At 42.3% G+C, this 24195-nt stretch overlaps 1 protein-coding gene across 2 annotated transcripts; it reads left to right on the forward strand.

Moving 5' to 3' along the window:
• The first annotated feature begins 1704 nt into the window (after positions 1-1704).
• LOC115099195 (fibrinogen-like protein 1) lies at positions 1705-19608 on the forward strand. 2 transcript variants are annotated; one of them, XM_029616627.1, is made up of 7 exons: positions 1705-1725; positions 8252-8336; positions 8770-8797; positions 10478-10569; positions 11730-11850; positions 13619-13804; positions 19140-19608. In XM_029616627.1, the coding sequence occupies exons 2-7, from the start codon at positions 8256-8258 to the stop codon at positions 19442-19444; spliced, it is 813 nt and encodes a 270-aa protein (XP_029472487.1). In that variant the 5' UTR covers positions 1705-1725; positions 8252-8255; the 3' UTR covers positions 19445-19608. The 2 variants fall into 2 exon arrangements, with proteins under 2 accessions (XP_029472487.1, XP_029472486.1); XM_029616626.1 differs by lacking the exon at positions 1705-1725 and adding an exon at positions 7076-7225.
• Positions 19609-24195: the final 4587 nt, after the last annotated feature.

Below are 24195 nucleotides of genomic sequence, written 5' to 3' on the forward strand. Positions count from 1 at the left end.
TATGTATTTCATTTGAATTTAATGATTATTATGAATGTTATGTAAATCACTTAGAAATGTTGCTAGGTGGTATATACATTTTTTAAACAAATAAATACTCTGGCCCTTCATCATGGATGGCTTTAAATGTTGAAGGTAGCAGCTTAGACTCAGCCTCTGGATAACTGCCAGCCAGCGTAATGATTTCAACGCGGGAGACACATGATCTCATAATGGAGATCCAGTTACCAGATAGACATTGCGGGAGACCCATATAAAAGGCACTAAAATAGTCCAGCATGGAAAATACAAAAGCTTGTAAAGCTGCTCTAAAATCATCCTTTTCTAAGGTAAACCTTAGTCTTCGCGGTTTGCGGAGCTTAAAGAAATACCCTGATTTAACCATGCCTGCTAACTGTTGCCGAAAGGAAAAATCTGAATCCATCTGTACCCCCAAATTCCTAACTGAAGTTTGAATTGAAGGGTCCAGCCTCTCTGAGCACAGTTGTATTGGCAAGCTTGATCTGGAGGAATATATAAAGGTCGATTTTAAAAGCCGTATGTGCACCAAAGCCAGGAGATGTGCGAGTGTCTTGGGCCGACGCTCGCTGCATGGATTTTAGAAAGCACACGGGTAGGCGAGTGCCTCCCGGTATGTGCACAAATCAAAAGGTTTAAGAAAGGGACGGGGCGTGGGCATTCTGGGAGGTTACCTTGAAATGTGCACGTAAGTATGTAGGCTCAAAAAGCGCACTGAGGTCCCCTACCGCGTAACTTTACTTCTACTATCGACGGCATGTAAGTATTAAAATAAACTAGGCAAGTCAACGGGGGTAAAAGGAAGGCTATATAACAGGGGGTTAGAAAGTCAGATCTGTTAACTGGGCGAACTGGGAAAAAGGGCTATTGCGTCAGCATGCGGTTGTTTTTAACCCCCCCCCCTCCCCCCCACTTACGCGGCAGAGCTGGCATTTGAATGCACATGTGTGCACGGTATGACATAAAAGCCCATTTTTGAGCTTTGGGTTTACTCAATCATTCAACATAGCTGCTCATGACACATAAGCCCATTTTTGGAGGCTTCACCTTTTTAAGATGGTTGCTACATGACGTACAAGTCCATTTTTGGAGCTTTAGGTTTATCCAATCAGCCAAAATGGCCGCCGGATGACGTATAAGCCCATTTCTGGACTCTGGGGTTTTCCAACCAATTCAAAATGGCCCCCTCATGACGCACATGCCCTTTTTTGGACACACGCGTCATGTCCGCTTTCCCGAAATCGGCAGGACTTTTTTGATTTAAAGGTCAGCGTCTTATAGCCACCAACTGTCAATCACAGATCGGCCAGATGAAGCAGACCCAGATCGCACACGTAAGTTTTGAAGAGATTTCTCAACTTAACATTGTTCTTTACTATAGGGACACTTATTGATGTCTCTAACATTTTTTGTAGTGTGCAAAGAGTCTCGATCTTAGACGCATTATTAATGACCACTCTAAACTAAGTAAGTGTCCATCACAGTTTACCTCCGTCTACATGTAGATGTTATCACATCATTTCAAGTATTGTGTTGCATATTATCGTTTCAGGTATTTATGACAGTGCCGAGATTAATGTTCAAAGTGCCGACATCATGCTCATAAGTGATTCCCTGACGAAGAATTGATTTTCGAAACATTGCAATGTCGGGATGGATATACAGATAGCATGAAGATATTTCAACCATGATCTTGGCGCCATAGCAGTGAGTACAACAGTCTGGTAAAACATGACATTGTATACCAGCATATCCACTTCAGTGGACTCATACTTGACTTCATTGATAGCTTTACAAATCATGAAAGCATCATACATTCTGGGGTAACATATCCTTCATCCACAACTGTGGGGTTGGAGTATCAGTAGCCTTATAGGCATCAGTAGCCTATCTAAGGCACCATATGAGGTTTTCCCTAGATGCTTTCTCACAATCCTTACATTTGTGCTAGACTCTTTCACATATATTCACATTTAAAACTGTGCATACGTGTACATGCATGCAGCTGATTTTATACCATGTGCGCACATACGCACGTATGTTATAAATTGGCTGCGTCCACTGGCACAAGCCAGAATGCACGTCTATATATTTTAGACCACATTTTAAAAGCTAATCCACTTTAACAGACGAAGACAACTAAACTAACTTGAATCTTTTGATCTGGCTAAAACTGATGGGTATGAGCCTCCGGAAAAAGTGAGTAGCCAAAAATATCCACTTATGGGATTCCCGTGGACTTTCTCCCTCCGCACAATGTTACCTGATTTATCACAAAGGTCTCTTCCATTCTGTGCCTATGGTGAAAGTTAAGATAAATCAGGTCCCTAAAATGAATCATCAGTCATGAGCTAGAAGTGGTGTAAGAAGTGAAGAACAAGCAAGACAGGTGTGCTAGGAATCCAGAGCAATGCCATTTTATTCAACAGGAGGAACAATTCTACCACCAGTATCAGCGATTGCATCGTCGTCAGCTGGAACCCAGGGAGGCTTTCTGAAACTTATAGAACAGAGGCAAGCAAACCTTTTTTGCTGTGGCCCAAGATGGGTTACTATATGTGTTGTGTACACATGTACATCTCTGTATATAAATAATATATCTGCAACCCCCTCGTCAGGGACCTCCTGGAATTCAGGGGCACACTGTTATCCCTGGAGGCACTTTTCTCACAAAATTCCTTCTTCTCACCACAATCACCGTCTTCTTGCCCTGGGGGTGTCCTGGTTCATTCCAGCGGGGGGGAGGATAAACCTCCAAGGTCCTGGGCTCATGGAGGTGGGGACGCAAACAGTCTCTCACTTCTTGTAAACTATCTTGCTGCACAGTATTCATACATGGAATGGCCTGGCTTGAAGGCTGAAAGGCGCTGGTCACTGGTGGGGTGGGGGGTTCAAAGAAACTTTACTGCAACCAAAAAATACGTAAAGTTCAAAATATTTCTCCAAATAATCTCACAAAAATAAACAGTCCAAAAGTGCCTTTTTTTTCTCAGTTTTAATAGCTGAGCTGGTATCCTTTATTATGGCAAATACTAGGAACAAACTCAAGAGGGCCAGTGCAAGGCTATTAAGCACTCTCTAGGCAAACCTTCAGCTTTGCGCCAGCCCCATCCCAGACCTCCTCCCCTGGCCCACCCAAACAAATAAAAATGATGTATTTATAATAACAGATTTTACATGAAAAAGGACTTTCAAAGTACAGTTTTCTGAGATAAACATATCACTTACAGCAGTGCATTTACATATAATATATAGGGGTAGATTTTATAAATTTACGCGTGCGTGTACTTTTGTTCGCGCACCAGGCGAACAAAAGTATAAGATATACTTTTATAAGATAGCCACGCGTATCTTATAAAATCCGGGGTCGGCGCGCGCAAGGGGGTGCACATTTGTGCAACTTGCGTGCGCCGCGCTGAGCTCTGCGCACGCTGCCCGTTCCCTGCGAGGCCACTCCGAAATCGGAGCAGCCTCGGACGGAACTTTCCTTCTACCCCCCCCCCCCCCCACCTTCCCCTCCCTTCCTCTACCTAACCCACCCCTCCGGCCCTATCTAATCCTTCTCCCTACCTTTGTTATGGAAGTTACGCCTGCCTCTAGCAGGCATAATTCTGCGCTCGCCAGCGGGCTGCTGGCGCGCCATCACCCAACCCAGGGGCTGGTCCGGAGGCCTCGACCACGCCCCCGGGCTGGCGCCACGCCACCAACATGCTCCCCGAAACGCCCCAAAATTTGCGCCGCCCACCCAACACGCCTCTGACATGCCCCCTTTACGAAGCCTCGGGACTTACGTTCGTCCCGGGGCTTGCGCGTGCCACCAGGCCTATGCAAAATAGGCTCGGCGCGCACGTAACCCTTTTAGAATCCAGCCCATATTGTATGTCAACCCTTTTAAAAGGCAAAACAGAAACTTGGAACCCATATGGCATTAGGCCTATTGGATGTAGGCTTGGCACTCAAAGCCATGAGTAAAGCGAATTACAATATAGTAAACCTCCCATAGCAAAACAGCAGACTACCTGCCAGCATTCAATTAGTAACGACCCTACCTCTGAAAAGGCAATGCTGTAAATATTATACCAGTCCTTAAAACATCAATACACCTCTTATTAGAAAACAGAGCAAGCTTAGCTGTTATAAAACCCTACACAGAAACTATACGCTAGCAGAATACCTCAAGTTTGATCACACATGCAGAACACAGGCACTATTAAAAAGAATATTTCAAAATAGCTGACAAATAATAACAAACATAAAAATTTAAAAAAAGTTCCAACCTCCAAAAATTTTTTTGAAAAAAGCAGACACATCAAATAACACCCAATAATTAAAACTAACAAGGATATAAATCAACCACTCTCTATACTGGGAACTTTTGATTTCCAGATGCCCTGAGATTGTCATGGATTAGTTGATGTGGTGGGGAGCGGAGGTTGTTGTGCACAAACCACCTCCTTTCTCTCTCATTTACATACATACATACATACATACATGTTCACTTTCTCTCTCACATACAGAGACACACATATATATAGGCTCTACCACATACACAGATGCTCTCTCACTTATGCACACATGCTTTCTCGCTCTCATACTCTCTCTCCCTCACATACACATATCCTCATTCACTCAGACAGGCCCCCCTCTCTATCTCACATGCACACCCACCCTCACAGAGGCTCCCCCCCCTCTGTCTCTCTTACTCACACATGTACCCTTGCTCCATCATACACCATCATACAAGCTCCCTCTCTCTCACACACATACACCCTCACACAGGCTCCCTCTCTCTCTCTCTCTCATACACACACTCTCTCTCTCTCACACAAACACACATGCATACTCATTCCCTCACACAGGCTTCAAATCACTCACTCATACACATTCCCTCACACAGGCAACCTCACTCCCTTGCACATGTTCATACACACACACACACACACACACATCCTTCCACTCACTCTCACACTCACATAGGCTTACAAGCTTTCTTGAACTCTCATTATGGGCTTCTCCTTCTTCCTTCAGGTAGTATGGACTCTGAATACTGGTCTGTGGATAAGATAAAGTGTCACAGCGCAAAATAGCTGTGCACAAAATACATGAAATATAAAGAGAGACAGAGGTCTGGGAGTCTGAATTGTCAAATCTGCAGTACAAACCTATAGGTAAATAGCTGCTGAAAGAGGTCAATGTAGTCAAATAACTGGACGTGGAGGCTGCGTATTATCCCAAAATGCTTACATAATAAGTAGTTTACACATGGCAAGGTACAGAATAATAATATATGGCAAAGTTGATGGCATTCAAATATCATTTAAATGTTTAGGAAGTGCTGCCAATTTGACAGGTCAAACTCCCATTCCTCTATGTGGATATGCATTTGATGCCTTCAGTGCACTGAGATTTTTCTTGAGCTATAATTGCCATTTTTTTGTCCAGTTTTCTCTTGTCCCTTGGTGCAGAGAGAGAAAACCTGAACTAACCCTAAAACTATATTTCACTGCTTCCTTTCTCAATTTATTGTTAGCCAATTTTGCAGTCACATCATCCATCTGTTGTCCACTCATCCTCAAGATGAGTCTTTGACCCAAAGTTGAGATGGGCATTTATGGCATTTTCTGAGTTCAGGAAATTTTGCCTTTGTCCCACCCTGTATTTAATTTGCCATAACACCTTTCTATAGAGCATTGCACTCTCTTGAAGTGTACATAGTTTTCTTCTATTGTCTTTCATTTTTGTATATTATAGACAGCTCTTCTTTTATGACACTTTTTAATTAATTATTTTGTTTGTATTACTTCTAAATTGTTTAGATTGCATCATATATGTATTTCTGTTCTTTTTATGTATTACTTAGTTTTTAACAAGTCCTAATATTATGTTTTTATACCTTTTGCTGTTTTCCGATGCTTTCATATTACGTTTTTTGTCTCCTGCATCTCTCTTTGAGCTACTTGGGAAGCGGGTTATAAACCTATTAAAAAATAAAATACTGGGAAGTCAATTTGGAAAAGTCTGCGTAAGGCATCAAATGTGTGTAACTGGGGCCTGCAGAGATTTGTGTGGAAGCCTCACAGTTTATAAAATACCGCATACTTCTGTCCCAAAAGTATGCATGTATGTTTCAGTAAGCGCGTTCTTTTGTAAAGCAAAGAAACAAATTCTTTCCATAAATATTTTGTAACACTGCGTATGCAATAGTTGTAACGTGTGCACATAATAACCCAGAGTTAAACCTGGAGTCAGGTATTTGCTAAAGTAAGCACAAATACTCGGCTTCTGAAAATAGTTATTTCTGCACGTGCTTGGAATCACCAGTTCACCCAGACCCCCCACCACTTAACCCAGATCCCCCCACCCAAAAACTACAGACAAAAGACAAGTCCAATTTCACATTTGTGACTGAATGAGCAGCTGTAAAAGCACATGGAGAAGTTTGGTACTGAATGCGTATATACCTCTTACGAAATAGCAATTTATGTGCGTACATCCGCACCTAGCCAGAAAGCACCCCAAAACGGCCAAGTTTGTTCCCTCCCCTCTTAACATTTACACGCAATGCTGCAAGTATGTGCGTCCTCATGAGTTTTCTCAAATTGCTTCTAGCTGGTACACACTACTTACATGAGTATATGCTGATTTTTACATGTGGAAACTCACCCCTAAATGAACATCTTTTGTACACGGATTCATTTTGGTATGTTTTAATGTTTTGTTAGTTTGCTGCTAGTCTGTGTTGTTAACCTGTTTGGATGCATTCTGGTTTGCTCACATATAGTATCTTATCTCGGATCCTCGTCTGTATGCATCAGTCTTTTATCTGTAAATCTGTGAAACCTATTTATCCGTCACATTGTAGAAAAAAAAGCAAAGATGTGGCATGATTTGCATGTTGCACCACTTTGTTAATCATGAATAACATTAATACTAATGAAGTCTTAAGCAGAAGTTTCACCTCTCTCAGTGCTGGAGAGGGGGCTCCGCCCTAGTCCCGCTGCCTCTCTCTGAGTAAGGGCTTAGAGTGGAAACTTTCCCTCCCACAATCTGTGACTAAACTGTTAGCACAGCTCCAGCACTTCCTTCTGTGACTAAGGGGCTCAGCCCTGCTTTGCCTATTTATTGAGTGCTCAGCCTTCACGCTGCATCTTTCCTCTGATCTCCATTGGGTCGAGCTGGCCTTGAAGTGAAGTGTTGCGGCTGATAGGTAAACCTCATCTCCTCTGGCAGATGCTTTCTTTGTTCCTGCAGGTTATGTATCTTCCAGGAAGGCTTTAGTTTAGACAAACTAAGTAAACTGTCCACGAAGTTTTGAGCTAGCGTCTTAACTAGCCCTGCTAGACGAATGCAGCGCTGTACAGACATGTAAGGGACAGTCCCTGCTCCAGAGAACTTACCGTCTAGTCAAGATAGCTAGAGAAGAACTTTGTCATTTTCCCCCTTCTTTTCCTACCCTTTTATTTCAATCATTTTGTACATTACTTTGGCAGCACATTTCACATTGTGTAAATTTTTTCAAATCAACAAGTGAGGAGATCCAGTGTTTCAGATTTAAAAGCAACCTTAAAAAGATGTCTTTTTGGGTGGGAAATGAATATGATCAGAGATGCACTAACTCAGGAAAGAAATGCACAATTTTTAAATGAGGGTGCACAATTATTTTATGCTAATGACCAATTTTCTCTCAACTTTTTGAAAGACTATGCAAATATATTGTTTTTGTGAAACGTTTTATAAGCGAGCTCAAATTTGTGCACTACGAGCCAGTATAATGCAAAGAATATCAGGAGTTTTTGTGCACACTATGTTTTGATGTGTGCACAGAGCTCACGACCTGTGAGTGCATGCACACGTGCACAGCATAGAGGGAACAGTGCTAATGACTTGTTTAAAAAGAAAATAGGTGCCCGGCACTGAAGGCTTGAGCCAGCTATGGCTGGACAGATCCTGCACCACTTTTAGCTTCAGAGTTAACTGTTATAAATGTCAATAAAATTGTAAATTATTACTGGTGAGCACCAGTAATAACTTATGTTCCTGTAAGGTTATCACAGTCATATCCCACAGTATTTCTGAAAAAGTGTCCCTTAAAGAACAGTAAGCAAACCACTAAACAAGAGGTTTTTTAGGTTTTTTTTAAGCAACTGGAAATGTTTGTTTTAATTGGATCTTGTCAAACTGAAGGACACTTCAGACATTTCTAACCCATTTTTTTTTTTCTGATTTTACTTAGGAAAATGAATTCAGCTTTTCCACTGAAGTGTTTTTCTGGCATAGCCATACTGCTATGCCTCTCTTTTCACCAAGTCAAGCCACAGGTAAGACAAACACATTTGGTATTCTTACACTCGAAGCAGGTGAGAAAATTACACTGCTTAGCTGCTGAGGTAGATACATTAAAAGGAGGTAAAAACAGATTGAGAAGAGAATATTAAATGTAGTCACAAGCCTTGCATGAAATCCTGCTTTGAAGGGAAGCTGATATATTGCAGGTGCAATACTGAATGTTGCTTACTGAATACGCTTTGTTTAGGGGTCATTTGCAACTTAAGCAAAGTGGTCATTTTAAATTGTAGTTAATTGCACTATGGTAGAAGATTGAATGTCATGTTCTTGGTTTTTTATAATTAATTTAACTTGCATAACTATCTTTTTTTGGGAGGGGCGGGTGCAAGGGTTACAGCAGGTACTGTTGTAATAGCTTCTGAATCTGATTCTTTTTAAAGTAAAATATGCCTCTTCTTTTGACAGGTTCCAGATTCTCAGCCAGTGGCTAAAGGTAAAGACATTTCAGAACTGTATGTGTATGAGCTATTACGTCATCTGGAATTTATATGTTTCAAAAATCATAATTAGCTTCAAGGGAGAGTCATGAAAACTGGTGGCATATCATCTGCTTTTATGGCAACTATTTGTAGAGGTTACTGGCCACTTTAATGAGCTTTGATTTATACAATTCAATACTGTGTGAGAAGTGAGAGGCAGACCTGGAGTAACACAGCCCACCATTACTACTTCATAAATTAAGAAAATACACCGTGTCAAATATGGAAACATGGCAAAAGCAAAATACAAAGCTGATACATTCATGAATTTGTGTGTGTGTCTGGTGTCCTCTCCGCACAAAATTTTCAGGAAACATCAGGGATTCCAAGAGGATCCTGGCAAGAATAATTTTTGGAAGGGGATCCACATATACCAGGGGTAACCAACTCTGATTCTCAAGAGTTGCAAACAGGTCTGGTTTTCAGGATATCCACAATGAATATTCATGAAATATATTTGCATACAATGCCCGCCTTGTATGCAAATCTATCTCATGACATATTCATTGTGGATATCCAGAAAACCAGACCTGTTTGCGACTCTTGAGGATCAGTCGGCCACCCTGGACATATACACCAGGATGTGCCCATGTCCCAGAACAAAAACTCAGTTAGTTCTGCATGGAACTTCTTGTTTATTTTACATGCTCCTTCCATAGTGCGTTACACCGACCTGATGTTTACCCTTTTGTAGTATATAATGGTCGTCCTAAGTGATCATGTCAGCTGCAATTCATATGTTTCACCTGTTTTTAAGCCTTTCATATTCTGTAGTTTATAATGCAGAGTGCTCTAATTGTTTAAATTCAATGCTGTTTTATCTTTATCTATTTAATGTATAATTTTACCATTGTAGTCCACATAGAGTTGGCGATAGTGAGGACTAGAAATTTAAAAAATAAATAAATAAGAGCCTGGTCTATGGCCTGATTTGTCATAGGAACTACATATAGTCCAGTGATAATTTAAAAATATCAGATGCTGAGGCTTGGATGCCTAAGAATATTGTCTAGGACACTGGTTCTCAGCCCAGTCCTCGGGACACACTCAGCCAGTCACATTTTCAGGATATCCACAATAAATATGTGTAAGATAGATCTTTATACAATTGGAGACAGCGCATGCAAATCTAACTCATGCATACTAATTGAGGATATCCTGAAAACAGTGCTGGCTGGTTGTGTGCTGAAGACTGGATTGAGAACCACTGGTCTAGAGGTAAATTACCAGATCAGCAACACCCCAAACCTGTGTTTTTGTTTAATGAAGGAATTATGTAGAGAACAGAAGGTGCAGTAACTATTCTTAACAACAAAATTTCATATTAAATTCAAACTTCATTAAAGATGACAAGATTATTTGCTGAACAAATCCAGGAGGGTTTTATTGGAGCATCCATCAAAAGCAAATGTATATAAGCAATATAGCACAAACCAATCCCTCGACTTGTACAAGTTTCACCAGAGACACTGCCTCAGGAGGGACAGGGCACTGCATTTGTCAGAAAGGAAACATCAAAAAGCGGTCTATGTTCAGTGTAAAGAAAAAGGAATTATACAAATATAGGAAATATACATATTCTGTAAATAGTTGACCTAGTGTCTATTCTTCTATTTGTTGTTTTTTTTTTAAAGGTGAGGATTGTTCTGACATCTGGAAGAAAAATCCAGAGTCTGGTAGTGGAGTATACTCAATAAAACCAGCAGGGGCACCACAAGTTTACCAGGTAGGAACATAAATGATCTTTAGCTTAATTATAAAATGTATTGAGACTTTGTAGGACACAGAGACTAACATCTATCAAAACAAGAATTACCTGTTTGCAGCATCCAAGCAGTTTTAGGGGTAGGCAGCTCCAGCTCTAGAGTGCCACCAACAAGTCTGGTTTTCAGGATATCCACAATGGAAATATATGAGATATTGGCATGCACGTTTATCTCATGTATATACATTGTGGATATCCTGAAAACCAGACTTGTTGGTGGCACTCCAGGAGCTGCCACTCCTGAAGTAGTTCATATATACAGTACATATTAAACATCTAGTGAAGAAACACATGATAAAAGATACACCAGCATCAGGGATACAGCAATTTGGGGCCTGATTTTCTAGGACTTTGATTATTGTTGAATTAGGAACGTACTCCGATACGTTACACCCTTGGGAATTGCTATGAATTAGAATCATAATCTTAATTATTGTTTGACCTAGAATAGATCAGAGATTGCAATGATTATGATCCCTCTCCAATGTTCATTTTTAAAAATTGATCACAGGTTAACAGAAGATATGCTTCAGTAATTTAAATGTGGAATTTATATATGTTCTACTCTAAACAGTGCATTAAGTATTATATGTTAATCTATGGAAAAGATGGCAATGGCATTCCCTACTCTGAAAGCAATGCCCAGATCAGTTGTAGAGTTCTTCCAGCTTTTAGGATATCCCTAAAGAAAATGCATGCACTTCTTCAACTACATTAAAATCTAAGACATGCCTATTCATTAAGGATATCCTGAAATCCCAACCGGTTTTTGGCCCTTGAGAACCAGAGGATCCCCACCCCTAACCCTTGATTAATAATAGAGCAGGGGCTCTCAACCCAGTCCTCAGGATACCCCCAGACAGTCAGGCTTTCAGAATATCTACCATGAATATTCATGAGATGGATTTGCTTGCACTGCTTCCATTGTATGCAAATCTATCTCCTGCATATATTCCTTGTGGATATCCTGGAAAACCTGACTGGCTAGATGTGTCCCAAGTACTGGATTGAGAACCTGCAATGTAAAGAGATAAGTGCTTGGATGAGAAAAACGAAAGATTCTATTTAAATGAGCTGCAATCTACAGCAGTAACTCATTTTTCATGGCGCCCCATGCACAGGTTTTCTGTGAGATGAACAAGGACGGAGGCTGGACAGTCATACAGAAACACGATGGTGCAGACTCCCTGAGCTTTGACAAAGGTTGGGAAGAATATAAACAAGGATTTGGAAACCGTGGAGGTAGGTAGAGAGTCTGATTTGGGGGCTTTATTCCTGCATCACACACAGAGCCTGGTTTGTGATGCAGAGGAACATATTTCTAGCGATCTGCATAGAGAGGAAGGAGGCAAAATGAAGCTTTCCATGAGGCAGAAGTGACTGCACTACACCGGGACTTCCAAAAACCTGTCCTGATGGCTCAAAAAGCCAGTCAGATTTTCAGGACATCCACCAAGGATATGTATGAGAGAAATTTGCAAATGTCCCTCATTCATATTAATGGTAAACGTTCTGAAAAAACTGATTGATTGTGGGGTCACCAGGACAGGTTTGGGAAGCACTGCCGACTAAGATCTTCAGAAGCCATCGCTGTAATGAAGGAGCCTGCTAGTTCTTTTTTTCTCAATACTCCTTAAATTGGCCTTTTAGTACCTTCTCTCTGCTCCACAGTCTTTTGTATTGGGATGAACAGTCCCTTTTAAATGAAAATCCTGGCAATTAGTAATCAGAAATATTTCAGAGCTTCAGGAACCACATGGCAATCTGAAAATCCAAATCGGATTCACCTTTTGATTTTTTTTTTTTAAATTTGATTTATGTTTTGCTTTTTGGCACCCCAAAGCAGATTGTACCTTACATAAATGCTTGCATTGCTGTTTTGTGGTCCGTGACGCGTCCTTACATTATGCATTTTTAAGGACAGTTAAGTTTTGCTAGCAGTTGTGCTGACCGAGAGGTGCCAAAATCTCTGAGAGCTCTCTTGCACGGTCTTAGTCCAAATGAAGTATTGCATTTCATTGCTTCTCTTTCAAACATAAGTTCAAGGCGATTTACAAATTCACTTACAGTTGGTAGATCCCTGCCCCAGGAACTTGCGGTCTGACTGGATTTATTGTGGGGAAGAGTGTCTTTGCAATATAGAGCCCCCCTCCCCAGCAAACTATTGCGGCAGTACTGCAGTGCAGGTTTTTTAAACACGGCACAAGTGCATGGCAAAAAATGGTGCCGCAGAACCGTGCGATGGCAGCCCACCTTGAACGGAGGGGGTGTCACCGTTGTTTAAAGGGCCAGCTGCAAAATCCCTTCTCAAAATTAGCCAAAATTCACCCCAGGGTCTTTGGAGACCTCCGCTGCCTTCCAAAGTGGCTCTGGCACCCCAGAAGAAAACCAAAATGAGACAAACCACACGGCAATGGCCTGCTCTCTTCTCCAATCCCTCCCATGAATTAAAACAAGTTCCCCTTAGCCTTACCCCCCATCCAAATAATGAAATATCCCTGGGATCTAGTGGTTCACATCCAACCAAAAAAAGGATTCTGGTGGTCGGAGGGTCAGCCAGACTCTCCCACCCTCCAATACCCTTCATTCTAATCATTGGTGTCCAGTGGGGCCGAGAGTGACTCCTAGCTCCGGGCCCATCAACACCATTTTTCAAAATGGCATTGACCTGACCTTGGCCCTGTCATTTGGGGCAAAATCCAGAGACCGGACCTAGGCCACTTAGTGTTCTAGAATTATCCTCCTCGTTCATGATGTGTCTACACCATTTTTTTAGTTATTCACCAGTATGTAAAAGCCATGAACGGAAAAGATTCATTATCAGCATTACATTAGTGCATCTATTCACAGAAATAAGATAGTAAAGTGAAAAGCAGAGTTAGAGAATATTTATTAACATCTAATTTACAGAGCACGATATTCCAGACATGCAAATCTTCTGCACTCCAGCACTGCACCATTGTCCGTGTCCTTGAATGATCTTTATGAAATCATTTCTACTCTCTTTAAGGTGAACACTGGCTGGGTCTGGACCCCATTTATTACCTGACAAACCAGGCAGGCAAGACAGCTCAGCTATTAGTGAGCCTGGAAGCTTTCAGCAATGCTAAAGCCTATGCACAATATGCATCCTTCAAAGTCGGCAATGAAGAGAATGGCTATCATCTTTCATTAGGTGCATACTCTGGTACTGCAGGTGAGTATTCAATGAAATCTTTTATATACTGGCAGAGCAGAAATGGAGTGTTGCATGGCAGAATTCCACCCTTGTGTAAGGTTTATCCTAAGTCTTGTGTTAATCTTCCAAGAAGAAAGCAAACCATGGCCAAAATGATGCAGACATACCAAAACAGACATAGATAAACAGGCTGAAGTTCAAATTTTAACAGCTGCTTCTCAAAGACAAGGTGGTGGCCTCTGTCAGGCCAGGTTAAGAGGTCTGTGCGTACCAGGGGTCCTTCCTCACTGCAGCACTTCACGGGTGGCACACACTGTTTCTAACCAGGGGACTTTGTGATTTAAGCCTCAAATGTCCTGACTGTCCACCACTAAGTTATAAGAGCAGGGTCGCTACAGTGGAGCTCATATCCTTCCCTTTTCACTCTTCCCTGCCACTGTGCCAGCTTCCCACTTATAGGAAAAATATTATTTCTGACATTCAGAAAGTAAAAAGCTACACACAGGATACAGGCTAAGATCTGATGCCTTGAAGCTGGCTTTCTTCTTTGGTACAGTAGAGTAGGTCACAGGCACAATGACAACTTGGCTCAAAGCTCTTTCAGTTAGCCTGGTGTTGGTAAGAACAATTTACACATCACAGGGATCTAATGTTGAAGTTCTCCTTGTATAGTTCTGAGAGCAGCGTAAAATGGAGAAGATGCTACATGCATGGAAGGAATGATAATGTAGAGGCGCAAATCCACGTAGTGCTTGAAACCAGTTTCATGGCAAGTCAGAATGGCTCTGCTGTTTCCCTTCACAATTCATTAATGACTAGGCCTCATGTTTAACTAACACTGGGATATCAAAGACCCAAGAAGGCCAGCTCCCATGCTCTCTCTATCCCTCTTCATCAGATAGATGCACCTTTTGATTGAAATGATCATTTTCCCATTATCTCCCTCCTAAATGTTCCCGTCTCGGATGCATTTTAATGGGAGATTTAAGACTTGGAATGAAGTTTATTTAACACAGAGCTTGCCGGTTGTAATTATGCCACAAAACTGCAGCGGCAAAAGAGTGTATTACCCACCTTCTATACCACTTCAGCTCAAAAAACTACAGCAGGAGCTTTTTCCTCTATCAGAGGAAACTGTTGGAACAAATTAAAATAGCTGGAGCAATTAGGGGAATGGTTCTCAACCCAGTCCTTGGAAGCACCCAAGCTGGTCTGAATTTGTAGTTATCCGTAATGAATATCCATGAAATATATTTGCATATGCTAGGTGCCCAACGTACGTAAACATATGCATATTCATTATGAGGGCCACAAATCAGTCTGGTTTTCAGGCTCCCTAATGACTATGCATTAGATATTTTGCATACAGTGAAAGCAATGCATGGATAACATTTACCACTCTCAATTCAGGGTCTAGAGTGCTTTCACTTTTCCATTGGTAAGTACTTATCAGCTTCTCAGGAAAACCTGAGAAATGACAGCGACAATGACTTATTTACCAACAATATAAAACTTTATTTTTATAATCTGCACTTGAACTGTTGTATTCATTATCAGTGATAAAAGTACCATTACACCAAGTATTCATTAAATGAATGCCAATGATTATTTTTCTATAATTATCTTTCTGATTATTTAAACAGATTTCACAATTTCCCAGTCCCTTATCTCAGAATTGTTGTTACTTGTAGCTTTCTTCCATGAGAGGGGTCCATTTTCTGAAGTAATCTTCCCTATGAAGATTCTTCTGGCTGCTCTGCTTTTAGTAGGCCATTGGTCCATCTGAAAGGAAAGTGCTGGAAGCCACTCAGATTTCACTGGCCTCTGGTAATACAGGGCTGCTGCCTCCCTTGGGGGTCTGTGTGGGGCCAGGAATTCTGCACTGACCCTGAAGAGGGTAAAAGTAACAGCAGCCATCTGAGCATGCTTTATGCCAGGGGTAGGCAACTCCAGTCCTTGAATGCCACAAGCCAGCCAGGTTTTCAGGATATCCACAATGAATCCGTATTTACATGCAATGGAGGCAGCGCATGCAAATGCATCTCATAAATATTCAGTGTGCATATCTTGGAAACCTGACTGGCTTGTGGTGCTTAAGGGCTGGTGTTGCCCGCTACTATCTTAATGAGAAACTCACTCTAAAAATACAGTCCGGGGGGGGGGGTTACACATGCAAAGATATCACATGCATATTCATTAGGGATAGCCATAAAACTTGACCAGTTTGTGTTCCTCTAGGTTTGCAGTTTGACACTACTAAGTGTCAAACTGGGTTGGGATAAGCAACCCCAGTCCTCGAGTATTATATGCTGGCCAGATTTTCAAGGTATCCACACTGAATATTCACGAGATGTATTTGCATGCACAACCTCCATTGCATGCAAGTACATCTCCTGCATATTCAGTGTGGATATCCTCAAAACTTGACCAAGCTTGTGACACTTGAGGACTGGAGTTGCCTTGCCCTCTCTCAAGGATTAGATTGAGAGCCCACTGTTTAGGCCTGCCCGCTGGCTCCATGTTAACAAGGCAGGCTGAGTCAGTCCTGGTATTTACCACCCATTGTAGCTGCGCTCCTTGTAATCCTGATTGCCTTAGAAAAATCTGAATTAGAAATCCATAAAAGTAATTGAGTGAAGCCAGAGGGCATGCAGCCAGTTGATAATGCTTCAGTCCTTACGGTGACTTTCCATCACCATACGAGAGTTGTATTTTTAAAAAGACAAAGGCTTTGATGGTGTTTATGCTGCTCCAGGGTTAGAGGAGGTTATCACAGAGATTCCAGGAACAAGCTCTGATGTACACGGGGGTCACCAAACAGGAGGAGTCTGATTATATTACGATGGGCTGGTCACAAGGCTTATAAATAAGTCCATATATTCAATAGCAGGCCTCACCGCAGAGGAATAACTCCACTCCAGTCAGTGCTGCTTTTCGGCCGGGTCGCTCACCTGGACCCTGTTCGAACTACGGCAAATTGCTTCCCCCCCCCCTGCAGCCAAAGTGGTAGAATCAGGCCGCTGGACCCCTGACCCCAGCAATGGCTTTTCATCATGATGACCAATGAGAAAGTGGTTTAAAAAACTAAATGATATATTCAATATAGGAGGAATATAAATATTCTAAATAAATAGCTCCAATAGTAGGGAAAACCATATGGCTGCTGGGCATGGGTCACATAGCTAGAGAGTGAGCCCCACCCCACACCCTATACTCTCAGCATTCTTAATAGCACAAACATTAAAAAGTACACCAATCTTATTAAATGGAAGTTACGTTACAATTAGAGAATGTTAGGCAAAATCTACATCTAGCAGGTGAAATTTTTCCAAATCTGTGTTTGAGACCTCACCCTTTCTTCTCCGGCTGTGGCTAATTAAACATAAGAACATATAAAAATGACTTAAGAGACTGAGAGTGCTGAGACTGGTCCCATGGGGCACTTTTGCGTTCCTAACACCGAGGGCCTGCATGTGAGGTCGGAACAGTACACATCCTTAAGGCTAACTGCCTAAAGCCTGAACCTCAAACAGCTGCAAAAATGTCTTTACCAGTTTCTGATGTGTGTTCAGACTCCGGAGATAATGAGCCTGAAAAATCAACTGCCCAAGGTGACCTTCCTAATCAAGCTCCTTACCCTCCAGAGGCCCAGCTCCCAGCTGATACTGAGAAAAGGCTCACAGAGGTTTCAGATGTTTAGCACTGTTTTGCAGAAACGTTCCCCATCAATGTTCACATTGCATTCTGGGGTTTCTCCAGACTCCAGGCTATAGTAGTGCCGCTCAGCCTCGAGTTTCCTCACATACATGATTCAAACCATTGCAACTCCATAAGGAACCCCGAGGCTTGGACACAGGGTTAATAAAAACAGGCTTATTATAATCATGAAAAGTGAAAGGGTGAGCTTTCTGAAAGGTGATACACAGACTGGAGATGTAGCTGCAGAATTTTGCCAAGCTTTTAACCGTTTGTTGGTCAACAGAGATGCGATTTCAGAAATGTTTTTTATTGCTGCCCTGTCGTGGACTTTTTTCTTTATACATTTCAAGATTTATAACAACAAATATTGTAATTGTATACAGATAAACAACTTTAAAAGAGGAATGCAATTTGATGTTTCAAATAATAACAATATTATCTGTTTTTTCTCTAAGCAAATCCAGGCGATACTAATTATAAATGAGCGATTTAAGGGAATCAAAGCAAAGCAGAGGAGATTAGTTACAAATCTCCTCTCTTAATAATCAGAGATAACAGCCAGAATCTTCATTTAGCTCTTAACCAATTTCTGTGTTTGGGGGATGGAAATCCAGAAATGCCTGCAGTTGGGATATCTGAAAAAAACCCAAACATATTTATGCTCCAAACACTTTATTTCACATCTGCATGGAAACTTCAGGATATATCCAGCTCCCCTGGCAAGGACTTCTGATTTTAATCTGTCCTGTCCTGGACTTGAGTACAGGGCTCAGCACATTTCTCACTTTTTATCCACTGTCTGCGGCCACCTTTATCTAAAAATAAATGAAGTGCTAAGAGGAACAGTTCATACTTGGCCTCGGTATAAGCTTGTGAAGTAAAGGTGCCTCGATTTAATCATCACGTCCTCTCTGTCACAAAGTTCAATCCAAGAATTTTGGTTTTTATGGGGTGTTTTTTAAAATGCAAATACAATTACTGAGCTTAGCAGAACTGCAGCGCATAATCCACCGTGTGACACAAGCAGGAACCTAAGCGTTTTGAAATCTATTTCTTTCTCAGGGGTAACTTGTTAGCCAATATCTGCTCGAGCTTTGCAAAGGAAGCAGTAGATTTCAAAACGTGTCGAGATCCTGCTTGTGTCACACTGTGGGTTCTACGCTGCAGCTCTGCTACGTAATTGTATTTGCACTTTAAAACCAAAAATGTTTGGTCGGATTTTGTGACAAAAAGGAAGTGATGATTCAATTTAGGAACTGTTACTTATTTTTAGATAATGGGGGAAGCGGGCAGTTGTTTAGTACAGCACAGTGTTTATTACTGTGTGGATGATTTCTGTTTCTCTTTGATTGGGAGAGGATTTTTATCAGTATTCTCACTTTTGATGGTTTTTGCATGAGGTGGGTTGCTCATCTTTTCCCTGCACAGCTGAATTACACACACACTAATTCGGTTACAGGGCTCTTTGTGTTATCATAGGCACAGGGTAATGTTTTGTCTTTGTGTGCAGGATCCATACGTGACCTGCACCATTTCCAAACTAGTTTGGAGTCACCAACTGTGGGCTTTCCTTTATGAATATTTAAAGCATTTCCTAGCAGCTCCTCCCTCAATCCTGAAACATGACTGACCAAAGTGTTGGCTTTGCTCACAGGAGACGCATTCCGAGGACAGAACGATGGCGAGGACCTCAGGAGCCAGGACGGCAGCAAGTTCAGCACCATTGATAGGGACAATGATGGTTGTGACCCCTGCAGAATGGGCGATAGGGCTTACAAGAGCTGCAGCCAGGATCGAAAATACTCTGGCTGGTGGTTCAGTAGCTGTGGCATGGCAGATCTGAATGGGGAGTGGCATTCCCAGGACGACTACAAAGACTGGGACTCCGGCGTGCACTGGGAAACCTGGAACAGCAGTGAATCACTGAAATCCAGTGTCCTCAAAATAAAAACAGCTTAATCCTCCAGACAATAAAGTTCCCACTGGGAAGGGATGGAAGGAAAGTAATAGCTACAGGTAGCACCAATTGTTATATCAATAGAAGCTAGGGAAACCTGAAACTGCATTGTATGGCCTTCTCCAGTGAGATACACACAGAAAACCACACAATAAAAATACTGCAACCTCTAATCATGTGGATTTTTATTCTCTTTTCTCCCATAATCTGTTAGTGGTCTCTCCCAGGACAGGCTCCCCAGGTCATGCTGATGACTCTTTGCAGCCCCAGAGCTGGAGGGGGCACCATCGGCACCACCGTTGGCAGTAGCCACCTTCCCTCCGACCCTGGACCTCTGTGCGCTGGTTTCACACAATCATGGGCAGGCAGTAGAAGGCACTGCCCTCCTGATTTCTTTACTGTGCTCCCTCCCCTCCCTCTGCAGCTCCTGTCTGAAGAATAAAGTCACTGCTGGGTTCCAGATTGGGCTGCAGTGTTGCCAAGTCCTTTCAGGAGTGTATGAGTGCAGTTCAGGATGTCCAGCAAAGAAAAGGTTATGGCTGTTAAAGCAGAAAGGAGAAGCACTACTGTTTGTTAAACACTTCCTTCTGCAAGACTACAATTGGCAGAGGAAAGAGCAGGAGAAGAGCAGGAAAGAATATCTTTACCTTTTATATGCTCTTCCATTTCCAAGGAGATCCTCTCCTTGCCTGCTAAACCCTGGGACCAGCTGATAGCCCCATCGGGGGCAGAAGTCAAGAGTCGAGAGCTGCATATACGATGGATACAAAATGAGTGAAAGGCAAGTGCTGATGCTTGTCTTTGGGTGGCCATCAGGACCTGGCAGGCTTTCGGAGTTGTAAGGAGGGAGGGGGAGACAGCAGGAGAAAAAGAGAGAGAGAGAGAGAGAAGAGGAGGAAGAGAGGAATGGGCAAGAAAGAGACAGGCAAGGAGAGAGTGCAGGAAGATGAGAAGAAAGTGCAGGAGAGAGAGAATGGGAGAGGGAGAGAGAACAAGAAGAGAGGAGCGGCTGAAGAAGAGACAGGGAAGGGAAAGGAATGAAGAATTCACTGAAGAAAAAGACAAAGAAGAAAAGAAAAACTAAATGGAAATAAAAGGTAAAAAAGGGAGACATCACCACCACCAAAACACAGGCAGAGAGAAGTGGAAACAGAGGAGGAGATAAAAAGAGTGAGACGCAGAGCAGAAAATATAACCAGACAGCAACAGTTGGAAGGCTTACTCTATTCCCTAAATAGAATGTTAATTCTCAGAGTAATTAATATAAAGAATCTTTGGCCCCCAGTTCAATTGAGTAAGGTCTGCGTGTGAATGTTCCCCATGGAGAGGATTTATGCTCTGGAAGAAGCTGAATTTGAAGGCTTTGATTTGATTTTTTCTGCTTGTCTCTTTCCCTTTCTAAGAACATAAGAACATGCCATACTGGGTCAGACCAAGGGTCCATCAAGCCCAGATTTCTGTTTCCAAGAGTGGCCAATCCAGGCCATAAGAACCTGGCAAGTACCCAAAAACTAAGTCTATTCCATGTTACCATTGCTAGTAATAGCGGTGGTTATTATCTGTATCTTAATTAATAGCATGGTAATGGACTTCTCCTCCAAGATCTTATCCAATCCTTTTTTTAAACACAGCTATACTAACTGCACTAACCACATCTTCTGGCAACAAATTCCAGAGTTTATTGTGGCATTGAGTGAAAAAGAACTTCTCCGATTAGTTTTAAATGTGCCACATGCTAACTTCATGGAGTGTCCCCTAGTCTTTCTACTATCCGAAGGAGTAAATAACCGATTCACATCTACCCGTTCTAGACCTCTCATGATTTTAAACACCTCCATCATATCCCCCCTCAGCTGTTTCTTCTCCAAGCTGAAAAGTCCTAACCTCTTTAGTCTTCCTCATAGGGGAGCTGTTCCATTCCCTTATCATTTGGGTGCCCTTCTCTGAACCTTCTCCATCGCAATTATATCTTTTTTGAGATGCGGCGACCAGAATTGTACACAGTATTCAAGATGCGCGTCTCACAATGGAGCGATACAGAGGCATTATGACATTTTCCGTTTATTCACCATTTCCTTTCTAATAATTTCCCAACATTCTGCTTTGCTTTTTGACTGCCGCAGCACACTGAAGCGACGATTTCAATGTGTTATCCACTATGACGCCTAGATCTCTTTCTTGGGTTGTAGCACTAATGTGGAACCCAACATTGTGTAATTATAGCATGGGTATTTTTCCCTATATGCATCACCTTGCACTTATCCACATTAAATTTCATCTGCCATTTGGATGCCCCAATTTTCCAGTCTCACAAGGTCTTCCTGCAATTTATCACAATCGCTTGTGATTTAACTACTCTGAACAATTTTGTGTCATCTGCAAATTTGATTATTTCACTCGTCGGCATTTCTTTCCAGATCATTTATAAATATATTGAACAGTAAGGGTCCCAATACAGATCCCTGAGGCACTCCACTATCCACTCCCTTCCATTGAGAAAATTGCCCATTCACTCCTACTCTCTGTTTCCTGTCTTTTAGCCAGTTTGCAATCCACGAAAGGACATCGCCACCTATCCCATGACTTTTTACTTTTCCTAGAAGCCTCTCATGAGGAACTTTGTCAAACGCCTTCTGAAAATCCAAGTATACTATATCTACCGGTTCACCTTTATCCACATGTTTATTAACTCCTTCAAAAAAGTGAAGCAGATTTGTGAGGCAAGACTTGCCCTGGGTAAAGCCATGCTGACTTTGTTCCATTAAACCATGTCTTTCTATATGTTCTGTGATTTTGATGTTTAGAACACTTTCCACTATTTTTCCTGGCACTGAAGTCAGGCTAACCGGTCTGTAGTTTCCCGGATCACCCCTGGAGCCCTTTTTAAATATTGGGGTTACATTTGCTATCCTCCAGTCTTCAGGTACAATGGATGATTTTAATGATAAGTTACAAATTTTTACTAATAGGTCTGAAATTTCATTTTTTAGTTCCTTCAGAACTCTGGGGTGTATACCATCCGGTCCAGGTGATTTACTACTCTTCAGTTTGTCAATCAGGCCTACCACATCTTCTAGGTTCACCGTGATTTGATTCAGTCCATCTGAATCATTACCCATGAAAACCTTCTCCATTACGGGTACCTCCCCAACATCCTCTTCAGTAAACACCGAAGCAAAGAAATCATTTAATCTTTCCGCGATGGCCTTATCTTCTCTAAGTGCCCCTTTAAACCCTCGATCATCTAACGGTCCAACTGACTCCCTCACAGGCTTTCTGCTTCGGATATATTTAAAAAAGTTTTTACTGTGAGTTTTTGCCTCTACAGCCAACTTCTTTTCAAATTCTCTCTTAGCCTGTCTTATCAATGTCTTACATTTAACTTGCCAATGTTTATGCTTTATCCTATTTTCTTCTGTTGGATCCTTCTTCCAATTTTTGAATGAAGATCTTTTGGCTAAAAGATCAACCAACCCGGAGAGGCCCTGAGGCACTTTAAATTCTCTGCTGGCCCGCGAACCCCTCCTCTGTTCGGCGATCGCAGCGAGGACGTCCACGAGGCAGGCCTGCGCAATCGGCGCCACAGACCCGCCGGGGTAAGGCCCTTTAAACTTACAGCCTCACCCACGAAGGGTCTGCCGCCGATCGTGCAGCATCCGGTCCCGTTTCGCCCTCCTTCCAGCCGGCCCTCCAGCCGCTGTACACGCCCACAGACGACACGCCAGCGACGCCCAACCAACCCGGAGAGGCCCTCAGGCACTTTAAATCATCCGATCGTTGGCGCCGCGCGCCGAGCGTCGCGCACCGAAGGAGCGCATCAAAGGGGCCTGCCCCTTTGAGCGCCCCTTCGGGCAGCCCCTTCAGGCAGCCCAGAAGAATATAAAATATAAGATTGTGCCCAGGCTGCGGCGACCCGTTTGCAACCGCCTTCGGTTTTGCATTGCACAGCGCAAGAGCCTTCAACCTATTTCCCAGATGACCAGCCCATACGAAAACTAACTAAACAAGATTACCGGTGACGATTGCAAGCACTCCGAATGTAAGAAATAATTAAGAATAAATCTGTGTAGAGTATACCTTCCCTCTATGCACCTATTCCCTCCTCCCTCCCCCTATACTAGTTAGGATACAAACTTTTAGCTCTCTGCACGAGACTCTTTGTGCTAATCTTACTACTCATTGTAACTAATTTGATAATGTAATCTGCATTGTATGTGATATATTACTGCTGCCACTGCGCCCTTCCGATACTCAAACCTTTACGTGTACCTGTGTTGGACCCTGAATGCTATCCTGTTCTTGCTTCCTTCCTTGTACGCCCCTTACCCTACTACTAGCCTTACACTATTGGTCCACAATGCCTCCTTTACCGAGCATTGTGCTGTAGCTATCAAACATTAATCCACCCATTTAGTCCCCCCCCTATTCTTTCATATATCCACGCATCAAACCACATTCCACAAAACCCCTCTCAAAAACAGAAAGACCATACCTATACGCACCATCACTCGCACTCAAGCTATCAGCCTATCTCTCATTTCTATCATCCTTTTTAATGCACAATCTCTACAAAAGAAAACCCATCTTCTTACAAGACATTCTCTCTGATTCGAATCCTGAAATATGCGCGATCACTGAAACCTGGTTTCAAACAACATGACACTCCCCTTATCAACCAGCTACCCATAGATAGTTATGATATTTTCTCAATCCCGAGGAAAAAGAAGAGAGGAGGCGGCTTACTCCTGGCTGT

Source organism: Rhinatrema bivittatum, chromosome 9 (genome assembly GCF_901001135.1).
Source record: "Rhinatrema bivittatum chromosome 9, aRhiBiv1.1, whole genome shotgun sequence".
NCBI classification, from domain to species: Eukaryota; Metazoa; Chordata; class Amphibia; order Gymnophiona; family Rhinatrematidae; genus Rhinatrema; species Rhinatrema bivittatum.

Excerpts from the sequence above, each read along its gene's own strand:
- LOC115099195 (XM_029616627.1), top strand. The coding sequence starts at position 8,256 with ATGAATTCAGCTTTTCCACTGAAGTGTTTTTCTGGCATAGCCATACTG. Across the intron at positions 8,337-8,769 it reads TTCACCAAGTCAAGCCACAG|GTTCCAGATTCTCAGCCAGT; the intron begins GTAAGACAAACA and ends TTCTTTTGACAG. Across the intron at positions 13,805-19,139 it reads TGCATACTCTGGTACTGCAG|GAGACGCATTCCGAGGACAG; the intron begins GTGAGTATTCAA and ends CTTTGCTCACAG.